The 12,685-nt window shown below is 48.5% G+C and overlaps 1 protein-coding gene across 3 annotated transcripts in view; it reads left to right on the top strand.

Annotated features, from left to right (window-relative positions):
- Nucleotides 1-1,830: 1,830 nt before the first annotated feature.
- HMGA1 (high mobility group AT-hook 1) overlaps nt 1,831-12,685 on the top strand; it is a 48,299-nt gene continuing 37,444 nt past the window's right edge. The window contains exons 1-2 of one of the 3 annotated variants that reach the window (XM_029573807.1): nt 1,837-1,952; nt 10,831-10,930. Coding sequence is in view for 1 of the 3 variants with exons in the window: in XM_029573806.1 (XP_029429666.1) it covers nt 1,948-1,952 (5 nt within the window). In the remaining 2 variants the exon portion in view is untranslated. Of the gene's footprint in view, nt 1,953-10,535; nt 10,931-12,685 lie in introns of those variants that run through there. The other 2 variants (XM_029573806.1, XM_029573808.1) reach the window with 2 other exon arrangements.

Below are 12,685 nucleotides of genomic sequence, written 5' to 3'. Positions count from 1 at the left end.
GTGCCAGCAGACATGATGCTCAGCTGGGCAGAACAAACACATGCATTCAAGAGCCTTCTCCTTTTGTTCTGCTGTATATCTAATTTCTCTGGATATATCGGTGATTAAGATTTACACCCACACTCACTCCTATCAAGCAAAGTAAATTGGGGTGCTCCTGTGCTGATCATCATCGAAACCCAGCTGAGCTTACTCCCTTCCCCATGCAGGTGTCACACTGGTACATATAAAGTATAAGTACTGCACAGGCAGCTCTGATTCTGGAAATGGTGTGACAGTGAGAGAAGCTCTCCACCTCTGAGGTGTTCCTACACACCGTGCCGGGCTGTGATACCGGAAATGGCGTGTCTGTGAGAGAGAAGCTCCCCTGCCTGTGAGCTGTCCAGACACTCCGCTCCAGGCTCTAATATTGGGAATCAGGTGTCCGTGAGAGAAAAGCTCCCTGCCTCTGAGATGTGCAGACACAGCACATGGGGCTGTGTTACTGGGAATCAGGTGTTAGTGAGAGAGAAGCTCTCCTGCCGGAGGTGTGCGGACACACTACCCTGGGTTCTGATACTGGGAAGGGAGTGTCAGCGAGAGAAAGGCTCCCTGCCTCTGATGTGGGTAGAAACATTGCACCAGGCTTTGATACTGGGCATCATATGTTAATGGAAGAAAATCTGCCTGTAAGTTTTTATTCTATTAAAAAGAAGAGCTGAGCTCCATTGAGTCCCGCAAAATAAAGATATTTTCCTCTATAAACTGCAAGTTTAAATATTGGCTGTGATTTATTCTGAACTGTTTCCAAAAAGATGTGGTGTTGAAGACGTCTGGGCAGGGACCTGAAGAGTCGGGGGTGACTCTGGCCCTTGAGGGTCTGTGTCCTCAGCCTCCCCAAGGCCTAATCCTGAAACGAAAGCTTAAAACAGAAGATAATTAGCTTTCATTGTACTGTTTCCTTCTGTTTTCCATTAAGGAATGAGATGAGGTTCAGCAAGAAGGTTGTGACAGCAGGGCTGCTCCCTGGGGAAGTGGGAACATCATCTGCTCCTCACATGACCGGACAGCTCCAGTTCCTTGGGGTCAGGCTGAGCTGTTCCTGGTTTTACTTGCATTCCATCTATGGTGCTTGAGATGCAAGAGAGCTGAAGCCAGGACTGGTCCAGCCTGCCGCAGAGGACCTGGAGCTGCCTGGTCTCCTTATCCGGGCCTTCGCTCTCTTGCTGCATACAAGGGACTTCAGTGCTGTGGCAGTGCTCCCTCCAGCCTCACCCAAACAGGCTGATCTGGTTCCGGCTTTGCCCCAGAATTGCTGCACAGGACAGTTGACTGCAGACGGGATGGTTCACAGCCAGCATAGGGGGGGGGGAAAAAAAAGGTAAAAATGGACAAATTCAGATTCTGCAAAACAATTGGCTACATATTTCATCACTGGGCATAAGGTGCTATTGTGCAAAGGCCTGTATACGGAAAGGCACAACAAGGTGGAATGACTCATCCGCTGCAAACTGTGCCATCGCTAGAACGCTGTTCCAGAAAAGCTTTGGGGCAACGACCTCGAGAGATCTGTAGAAAATGAAGAAGTTGTGATCGTCCCATCCCAACCAATAGAAAGCTCGATGCAAGAAAACCAGAAATAGTGGTGACGGACCACTTTCTAATAGAAGCGTCAGCACCAAGCGATCAGTCTGGAGATAAGACATCGTCAAGCACAGGAACTAACTTTTCAAAATGACCGGGGGTGCTACAATCAATACAAATTACCCCTTCGCTCAGTATTGGGGGTGCTCAGGGCCGGCGCGTCCTTTTAGGCAAACTAGGCCAAACCTTAGGGGGCGCCAGAGAGCAGCCATGTGAGGCTGCGAGCGGAGCCTATTCCGCTCGCAGCGGAGGAGTAGAGATTCGGCGGGCCGCAAGCAGTGCCCATCCTGCTCGCGGCCCAGAGAAGCATATACTGTGGCGTGAATGCGGTAGGAGCGGGGGCTAAGATTAGGGGGAGCAGTGCAACGGGGGTGAGGGGGGGGGGGGGGGGGAGACGGGCGAGGTGAGGGTCAGAAGGCTTGCAGAGGGAGTGGTGGGGATGGGATGGTAGGTGAGGTGCATGCTGTAGGTGGTGTGTGTTGTTGGGTTGGTGTGGGGGTGTGAGTGGAGTGGTGGTGCCTGGGCACTTTTCCCCATTGCACTCTCCACGTCTCCCCATATTCCTCTCCTCCCCACCTGTTTGGGAATGGTGGGTATGCATTCTGGTTGTGAATGGTGGATGTGTAGGTGGCATTGGGAGGTGAATGGAGTGTGTGAGAGAGAGAGAAGAGGAAATCCAGCCCATTTTCCAGCCAGCCTCCCTCCCTTTCCCCCTCTGTGCACGTGTGTGTGCGCACACTTTTTCCCTGTCCTACACTGTGCTCCTCATTCCCCCTCCCCCCTCTGAGTGTGTGCATGGGGGAGCATGTGTGTGTGTGTGTGTGTTGTGGGAAAGTGAGAGTGAAAGTGTGTGTACTGGGGAGAGGACTCTTTCCCCGTTGCAATCCCCACAGACTCCCCCTCCCAACTGTGAGTGTGGAGTTGAGAGGATGTGTTTGTGTTGTGGGGGTGGTGTGAGTGGTATGAGGAATGAATGGGGTGTGTGTGCACGTCTGGGGAGGGAGTGAGCTGGGGGTTATGTGTGTGCACTCCCTCCCTCACCCTCTCTACTTTGCCCTTCCAACCCTTCTCCTCTCCCCGGGTATGTGTGGGGGGGGGGGGGGGGATGGGGAAGCAGGAGTTGTGTGTGTGTGTTATGGGGTTAACATGGGTGACGGGTGAGTGTCATGGAATAACTGAAGGTGTGTGTGCGTGTTGGGGAGTGATTGGGCATGTGATGTGCATATGTGGGAGAGTATCTAGTGTGGGTGATTGGGGGGTGGGGAGTTTGGAAGGAATGATTGGGTATGAGGGGAGGAATTGGTGTGTGGGGGCAGTTGGTATGGCTAGGATGGGTGTGAATAGCTATGGGGGATGTTTGTGTGGGTGGGAGTGGATATGACTTGGGTTTGGAGGGTGCGCATGGCTGTGTGGGTCGTGTGTGTGTGTGTGGATGTGGGGGGTGAATGGATGTAGGGGTGCATGTGTGAGGGTGCACTTGTCTGTGGGAGGTGGGAGAGTAGGGGATGTGTGCATGAGGGATAGTGGGAGTGGAAGTGTAGTGGAGGAAACCCCTCATCTCCCATTCTCCCTTTCCCCCTCTACTTCCCTTCAGTCCCCCACTGTCCTCCCCTCCACTCACTGCTTCTCCCACTGCTCCCCTCACACACACACAGCCCCCCTTCCCTCCCTATTCACTCCCTAGTCTCCCCCTGCTGCACCCTCTCTATCCTTCTGGCCCCACGTCTGCTGCGCTCTCCTCCTGCCCCCCCCCCCCAACCTTTTCCACTGCTCCCTTTCTCCAGCTCCCTCCCACCTCACTCTACACCCCCTCTCTCCCATTGCTCCCCACCCATCCCTCCCCCCAGCCCCCTCCTTCTCCTTACTCTCCCACTTCTCCCCCATTCACCCTCCTCCAGCTACTCTGACCCTCCTCTCTTCTCTTATTCTCCTCCCCCTCCCACCTTGGGCTCCAACCAACATCCCAGCAGCCCTTCTGCTGCCCGTTGTGGCTTCTCTTTCTCTCCTGTGCTGGTGGGGCCCGGGAAACCCCCGCCAGCCTTCCTGCTGCCTGCTCCACTTTCACTGGTGGGACCCGGGGAACTTCACCAGCTTTTCCGTTTCTGGCGCTGCTATTGCACTGGCTGGCCCTGCGGTGCAAATGTTGGCGCTCCTCCTTTGCTGCCTATAGCACCTCCTGCTGTTCCGGGTGATGTCATTACATCAAGCACGCACTGACACAGCTCAGCGATTACCTAGAGCCCTAGTCATCTTATGCTATAGAGAGATGATTCATGATTTACATTTCTTGATTTCATTATTTGATATTTTATGAAGAATGATAATGTTGCATATAGCGTATGGGGTTTATTTTTTGCAATTTATGTGTCTCCAATAGTTAACTGATGCCTGTGAGTATATTTTGTGTAATCTATGAGGTGTTAAATGTCATCTGAATAAGATCTTGTGTCCATTTTTTTAAATTATTAATGCAGTGCTGTCAAATGATTTAAAAAATGATTTTTCTGGGTGGCTAGAACTGGCCAGGGCTTTCTTTAATTCATATAGGAGTTTTTCTTGTAATGTCTTATAGCCAAGTTGCCAGATACAGTTAATGGCAGGCCAAAGTATGCATTGTTTAGGGGTGTGCTCTACTTCTTGGTTATTTAGACAAAATGTGAAATTTGTGTTGGTGATGTGTGATCCAGGGATACATGACTGATAGAAAATGAGAAGAAAAAAAAAGTCTTTTTATTCTGTAGATACAGTGGAGGAGTAGCCTAGTGCATGGAGCAGTGGCTACGAACCAGGGAAGCCAATATTCAAATCCCACTGCTGCCCCTTGTAACCTTGGGCAAGTCACTTTACTCTGGGGATAGGGAAATACCTACAGTACCTGAATGAAATCCACTTTGAAGCATTTGGAGCGTATTGAGGTCAGGGTGAGAGATCAAGTACGCCCACCACTGCTAATCCCTGTCCCTCTGGGGGGGGTTACCCTTTCCCCTCCTCCTTCTACTATGACTTCCTTACCCTTTGCCCCAGATTAATAGCTAACAGCTGGGGGGGGGGGGAGAGACCATCAACAATTTTCACACGGGGTGGGGGGGGGGTGCCATTGGCTCTGGAGCCAGCCCTGATGAGGATTCTGCAGAACCATACGGTGGTGCATCTCAGCTGTCTCTGGAATAATAGATTTCGTAGCTCCTGGTACGTTTTCAGATTTATTTTTTAACAGCTACCATAGCAGCAAGATTTTGCAGTCCTGTTGCTGATTCCTGTCCCTGATTCCACTCTCTAATATTTATTACAAGAGGAAACATCTGTCAAACAGGGCAGGGAATGAAACCCTTGCTGACAATGCCTGAGGTTTTATTGACAGTTCAATTGCTGTGGTCCCTTATACATTTTATTGTTTCAATAATTGTATCACACCAGCATTACTTGTGAAAACTTGGGTATCATGTAACAGTTATACATAATTTGCTAGGAGTTCTGGGTGTCTGTCAGCTACACTGGAAGACTATCTTCCTGGGTCTTTCATGCCTCGGGGTTGTCTCTCAGATTTCTACTCAAAATTGTCCTTTGAGGGCAAACATTTGTTGAGACATCAAAGTAGAATGCTTTCAGCATGTATCGCATTGCCCACAGGTGTGCTATTTGCATATAATGCACACTAAATGCACATAGTGCATGCTAGGTCCACAAAACACATGCAAAATAATATTAGCATGCACTAAACGCCAATAGCGCATGCTACACATAATTAGAGCATGCGTACTAAAACGAATTCAGGAGGGCTTCAGGCAAGGAGCACACACAAAACCCAGTCAACAAGGGACAGGGACAAACTTTCAACCATGTTAGCATCTTTTTCCTGCAGCCAGCAATTGCTCATGGTCAGAGGTCTGTCACCTTAACCAGGACCAGAAAGGAACACCATTTGAAACCTTATCAGAGATACCAAAAAATCAAGGATATAGGATTGGATAAGTTAAGAAAGTTTGATATACAACATGTGAGCCTTTTTTGATCACACATTGCCATTTTATCTGTGGCAAATGGCGCCCTGGGCGAAAATCACCCCTCCCCCCCAATCTTTCTTCGGCTATGGTGGGATGAGATCTGTTACGGGCCCCACTAGACCTCTTTTCAGCCATAGCGGAATGGCATACGCTGCGGTCATGCCGGGCCTCTCTTCGGCCACGGCAGGATGGGATTTGCCACGGCCCTGCCACTGTGAAATGGGTGATAGTGGTCATTTTTATCTATTTATTTTATTTATCGAGTTTTATATACCGTCGTTCGGTTTCGCCATCACAACGGTTTACAAAGTATCGATGTTTAACAGAGTGTTCAGAAATTCACGTGCTTGTTAACATTGTTAACGTAGTCATTCTGAGCATAGTTCGGTTGTTAAACTGTACAGGTTAAATTACGTGGTTTTTTTGGTTCTGTTTATAGTGCCCAGTGCATCCCCTCAGCTCACAATGCCCCAGCCTGGGGGACTGCCCATTGCACCCTACCCAGACACCTGCTCTGTATCTGCCCTGAGTGCCTGCTTCAGCTGTCTGAGCTTTATCCATGCTTTACGTGTATCCGTGTGATGCCTGGATGGGATTCTGATGAAGCTCTGCGCTTCAGCTCTTTGTGCTGTATTCGTGCTTTACGTGTATCCGTGTGATGCCTGGACGGGATTCTGATGAAGCTCCGCGCTTCAGTTCTTTGTGCTGTATTCGTGCTTTACGTGTATCCGCGTGATGCATGGACGGGTTTCTGATGAAGCTCCGCGCTTCAGCTCTTTGTGCTGTATTCATGCTTTACATGCCTCAGTGTGATGCATGGACGGGATTCTGATGAAGCTCCGCGCTTCAGCTCTTTGTGCTGTATTCATGCTTTACATGCCTCAGTGTGATGCATGGACGGGATTCTGATGAAGCTCCGCGCTTCAGCTCTTTGTGCTGTATTCATGCTTTACATGCCTCAGTGTGATGCATGGACGGGATTCTGATGAAGCTCCGCGCTTCAGCTCTTTGTGCTGTATTCATGCTTTACATGCCTCAGTGTGATATGTGCATGGGGCTCTAATGAAGATCAGTAGAGCCGGACCCTAATTTATTTACATTCATAACAGCTAAGCTAAGCAGGAGATGGAGTTCAATACTGCCACAGACAGGGCCGGCGAAACCCACTGTGCAAGCCGTGCAGTTGCACAGGGCGGAGGCCTGGAAGGGGCGGCAGCCTCAGGGCCGCAACCAAGTTGAGTCAGCTGTTCACGCCACTGCACTGCAAAGAAAAGGAGGAGCCGTAGGCCACAGCAGCAAAGAGGAGGAATGTGCAAGGCCCCATGGCGTTCCCAACCCGCCATGCAGCAAGGATGAGGCGGCGGCAGAGGACCTCACAGTGCTATGGCTCCTCCTCTTCTTCGCCGCACAGTGAAGAAGAGCCCTAGGGTCGTGTGGCAGTTCCCAACCTGCTGCCCGGCAAAGAGTTGCAGAGCTGCAAGGTCAGGGTAAGCTGCAGGGTCTCGTGCTAAGGGGGCCAGAAGAAAAAAACAAGCTACCAGGCAGCTCCCAACCTGCCCCACCAAAGGAGAAGAGGGCCTGGGCTGCTGGGAGAGGCCTTGGTGTATGTATGAGCAGGAGGAAACCTGAGGCTGTCTACGTTTGTGGGTGTCTGAGCATATGTGTGTGTGTGCGTGTGTGAGAGAGTGTGTGTGTGTGTGAGAGTGTATGTGTATGTGTGTGTGTGTGTCTGAGCATGTGTGTGTGTGGGGGGGAGGTGTCTGAGCATGTGTGTGTGTGTGTGTGTGGGGGGGTGTCTGAGCATGTGTGGGTGTGGGTGTGTGTGGGTGTCTGAGCATGTGTGTGTGTGTGTGTGGGGGGTGTCTGAGCATGTGTGGGTGTGGGTGTGTGTGGGTGTCTGAGCATGTGTGTGTGTGTGTGTCTGAGCATAAGTGGAGTGGGTGTGGTGTCTGAGCATAAGTGGAGTGTGTGTGGGTGTCTGAGCATGAGCATGTGAGAGGAGCCATGTTTGTGAAAGAGGGAGCATATTTGTGTGTGTGTGAGTGTGATAGAGAGACCACTGAGAGATGCAAGCGCTAGGAATGATGGAATAAGAGGTCTAAATAGTACTAAGTTCTTTTTAAGCAGTAAATTCTTCTGTTTATATCAGGAAAGGTTGAGGTATTGAAGCATAGAGGGTTCTCTTCGTGTGTCTGAGCATGTGTGCGTTTGTGAGCATGTGTGCGTGTTTGAGCATGTATATGTGAGAGAGGGATCTTGTGTGTGTATGTAAGAGGGAATATATGTGAGTATATGAACATGTATATGTAGGAGGGAGCATCTGTAAGCATGTTCATGTTCCAGGCATGTTCCAAGCATGTTCATGTTCCAAGCATGTTCATGTTCCAACCATGTTCCAGGCATCCACCACCCTTTCCGTCAGGAAGTATTTCTTCACGGAAAGGGTAGTGGATGCCTGGAATGCCCTTCCGGAGGAAGTGGTGAAGTCTAAAACTGTGAAGGACTTCAAAGGGGCGTGGGATAAACACTGTAGATCCATCAAGTCTAGTGGGCATAAATAGAGAGGAGGCAGCAAACACTGCATGGAGCAGCAGTAGCCACTGAGGCATTCACGGAGCGGGATGCCAGTGGCCAGTAGTTGGTGTTCCACCTTCAGGCAGCAAAAAACTGCACGGAGCGGCAGTAGCTACTGAGGCATTCACGGAGCGGGATGCCAGTGGCCAGCGGCCAGTAGTTGGTGTTCCACTTTCATACAACAAAACACTGCACGGAGCGGCAGTAGCCACAGAGGCATTCACGGAGCGGGATGCCAGTGGTTGGTGTTCCACCTTCACGGAGCGGAAGGATGGAGGGCTGCCATCTCCAAAAAAAAACCAAACAAACAAACAAGCAAACAAAACAGGGGTGGGCAAGGGGCAGGGGTGTGGCCTGCTGATTGCGTCGGTTGCTACCCCTGATTGAGCTGGATGTTCACTAGGATGGCGCTGCTCTCTGCATTGGTGGAGGGGTGGAAGGGAATTGGGGCCGGAGGGTGCTGGAAGCCAATAGAGACGGGTGGGAGGGAGAAAAAGGGGGAGAAAAAAAAATGGATAAAGTGCGTAGCTTGCTGGGCAGACTGGATGGGCCGTTGGTCTTCTTCTGCCGTCACTTCTATGTTTCCTTGTTTCTATGAGTGATAATGTGTGCGACAGAGAGGAAGCATGTGCTTGTATGAGGGAGAGAGCATATGTATGTAGGTGTATGTATAGATATATATCTGTGAGAGAGAGGAGAAAGTTTATGCATCCCTCTCTCACAAATCCACTACACTTTTAAAGTGACTGGAAATTAAAAGTTTCCAAGTATAGAGAGCGTGAATTATTTTATCCTTATTAATTTTAATTTTTGGATGCTGTTTGATGTGTTTGCTGTTTTGACATATTTTCTTGGTGTTTGAGAAATTTAAAACAAATTGTTTAAGTTTTTAATTATTGGATCTTCCATTCACCAGCTGTTTTGACATATTCTTTTTATTAGTATGCTTAAACTATTATGATTAATTAATTAATTCTATTTCTTGATTTTAATGCTTAATGGCTAAGGATTGGTAATTTCTGTTTTTCCAATGTTGCATTGCATAGAGTCTGCCTTGTTGCAGTTTTCCTATTCAGTTTTTGCCTGCATGTTTCTATTTCTATTTTATGGTTTCTTTTTCCTGTATTTGGTGAGGGTCTGACTGTGTTCTGCATGTGTGATGTGCAGGGGTATTCTGCTAGCATGTAGGAATCTATAGCAGCTTGGTTTCTTCTATTTTCCTAATAGGAGGTGTATTTCTGTTTTAGGGCCTGGTGTAGGGTTGTTACTTTTTTAACTGCTGGAAGTTAGTGCTGTTTTGGTGTTAGAGGTTTATTATATTGTAATTTATTCATGGCTTTCTGAGGGTCAAATGCACACCTAACATGCATTACAGTATCCCTATTGTCATATGGTTCCAAGTATTTGGGGTTTTTTTTGTTGGGTTTTTTTGTAGAATTTTCTGGTTGGTACCAAAGAAGTGCATGCAAATACTTATGATATTTGTTTTACCTCAGAAGACTGCCCTTTGAATATTGTTTTTCATGCAAAATCTATTATAAATGCATAATCTTTAACCGTGTATGTGGAGAGAGCAGGAGGTGGGGGGTGCAAGGGTATAAGATTTGCTTAGGGCACCTTGCACCAGCAATGGGTTCCGGGGGAGGGGTGAAGACCTGGAGGATAGAGGGGTGACAGTTTTAAAGTTTAGGTTGCTGGAAGGAGCTAGAAGGGCTTTTTTTTTTTTGGAATGCCCGCAACAGAGAATGAATGAAGTGTGGTGGTGATGGGGGGGTTGCAGCACAATACTTGTTCACACGGCAGCAAAAAAGCTAGCACAGGCCCTGGACAGAATTTAGGGAGATATAGGAGGGAAGTGGTAAAAAGACTGAGAGGTTGGTAAAACTATAAGACTAGAGGGCTGGCCGGTGTAAATATAGGAACTTGTATGCTCATCTCTACACAGAATGGTGCTGGATCAAGCAGGCAACAAAAAAGCTCACTTGGCTGAAACTGAAAGCCTGCAGGTGCTCACGCTTGTACGGCTGGCAGGTGGAAGATATCCTTATCTCTAACAATGCAGACAGAAATTGGGCAGAATCAGGGTCCAAAGTGGTCTTTATGTGGCATCAACTATTATGTTACTAAATAAGGAACTCTTCGATTTAAAAAACAAAAGAAGGGGATTGCTTTTTTTTTTTTTTTTTGTGGGATAGGGGCACGAGCGGTATAGCAGAGTTTAAGGAAACCCACGTTTTGCCTCTCTCGTCTGACGGCATTGGGAGCTGGCGGCCCTGGCTGTCCTTTTAAATCTCCCCCTCATCTGCATGTCCCCGCCCCTGGCAGTGACGTCGCCGGCCTCAGCCCTGGCTGCTCCTCGGGTTCCCTGTAGCCTGCTTGCCTTGCTCACACTTGTGGTGGGATTTGGCTATTTTTAGCCGCTGGAGCCCCTCCAGTGAGCCCTTGAACCCTCCTCTGCTGCTTTTCCCTGAATGGTTTGACCCAGCTTCCTTCCTCCTGGAAGAAGGGATATTTTTTTTTCACTGGTATAAAAGGGGAGGCCTCCTGGTGCTCTCAGTGTGTGTGTGTGTGTGTGTGTGTGTCTCTCTCTCTCTCTCTCTCTCTCTGAGCCTGGCTCTCCGTGCTCCAGACAGCAGCAGCAGCCCGGAAAAAAGGGTTTATGGTTTAATTGGATCAAAGGCGACCCAGGAGCAAAGGACAGGAAGAGAGCATCGGTGGCCTTACCTTCTGTGAGTAGCTGGCATTTTATACTCTCTTATTAGTTTAAAAGCCTCTTTTGATAGAATTTGTTGACTTGCACTGGGGGAGTCTCTGGTGTACTGTGTAACCGTTGTTGCATGGGACGCCGGCATATGGAGAGAAGGTTGTAAGATCTGTCTGCGGTGTGTGCGCGCATGTATACATGTTAAGTGATCTCTACTTGTGTATCTGCATGTGTGATTTATATGTAATCTGTGTTGTATGTGCATTCTGTGTGATCTGTGTGTGATTTGTATGTAATCTGTGTTGGATGTGCGTGATCTCTGCGTGTGATTTGTATGTAATATGTGTTGGATGTGCGTGCTGCGTGATCTGTGCCTAAGGTGTGTGTCTTTGATTTGTGTGTGCTGTGTATATGAGTGATGTGTGAATGAGATATCAGTCTATGTTGCGTATGTGCTGAGTGATCTCTGTGTGTGTGATTTGTATGTAATCCGTGTTGTATGCGCATGTGTCTTTGATTTGTGTGTGCACCTGAGTGATGTGTGAATGAGATTTCAGTTTATGTTGTGAATGTGCTGAGTGATCAGTGTGGTCCCGCGAGACTGGAGAAGGGCAGATGGTAAGGGAGAGGAGGTTAGAAACTACAGGCTGGTTAGTCTAACCTTTAGTGCTGGGAATATTAATGGAGACTCTACTAAAGCAAAGGAAAGTGAATCTAGTGGGGCGTAGGATCAGAGACAGCATGGTTTTACTAGAACAATGATGTGTCAAACAAATCTGATAAATTTATTTGATTGGGTGACTACAGAATTAGATCGAGGGTGTGTATTGGATGTGGTTTATTTGGATTGGAATAGATAGAGTGAGGAGTGGTCAAGTGCTTGGTGGTTAAGATTCAGTGCAGAGAGCCATGAACTTGGGGCATAGATGTGCAAGGGAGTGGTGCAGGATGACGATGGGTGAGAAACCTATGTGCACTTCCCTAGAGAGAGAGAGAGACCCTAGGTTGATTGTGTCTGATGACTTCAAGGTAGTGAAACAGTGTGATAAGGTGGTGGCCAGGACCAGAGGGATGCATAGGCAGCCAGAAAAGGAGGTGAAAATGGTTGGTGAGACTTTGCCTAGAATATTGTGTCCATTTCTAACAAATTTGGTTCAGGGTCTACACCAAAAGCTAAATATGGATACCCTACTGGAGAGAAAATACCTCAAAGATAAAAATGAGCTGGTAGAAGCAAACCTTATTTTTTGAGGAAAGAATGCTTTTTGAATAAAAGTTACAGTGTAAGGCTCCAAGGGAGTGACTCGGCAGGAACATCAGAAAATAGTTCTCCACTGAAAGGGTGATGGATGCAGGGAACGGACTTCCCAGTAGAGGTGATGGAAACACAACAGTGACAGAATCTATAAAGGCCCGGGATAAACACGGACTGAGGGAAAATTGGCTGGGGTCCATGGTATTGCACTGGGAGTGAAACTGGGCAGACTGGATGAGCCTGGTGGTCCTTATCCTGCTGCCATGTTCTGTGACAGTGGTAGGAACAGGTTGGGAGGTTGCACTATTACAAATCTCTCTCAAGAGCAGAGGCAAGGGAGGAGAGGTGATAAGGACAGAAAGGAAGCGAGGCACTGCGGGCTATGGGCTAGATGGACTGGTACCAGCACGCTGCAGCTCTCCAGAAACCAGCTGGGTCAGTGCCAGGAGGTTGGAGTTGGCCAGGTACTGTCCAGCAAGGCCACAGGGTCTTAGGAAGCCAGGCAACTAGCCTCGCTAGTTTTGG

Source organism: Rhinatrema bivittatum, chromosome 12 (assembly GCF_901001135.1).
Source record: "Rhinatrema bivittatum chromosome 12, aRhiBiv1.1, whole genome shotgun sequence".
NCBI classification, from domain to species: domain Eukaryota; kingdom Metazoa; phylum Chordata; class Amphibia; order Gymnophiona; family Rhinatrematidae; genus Rhinatrema; species Rhinatrema bivittatum.
The sequence above is the reverse complement of the archived record's forward strand: the minus strand, read 5'-3'. Positions and strand labels throughout refer to the sequence as shown.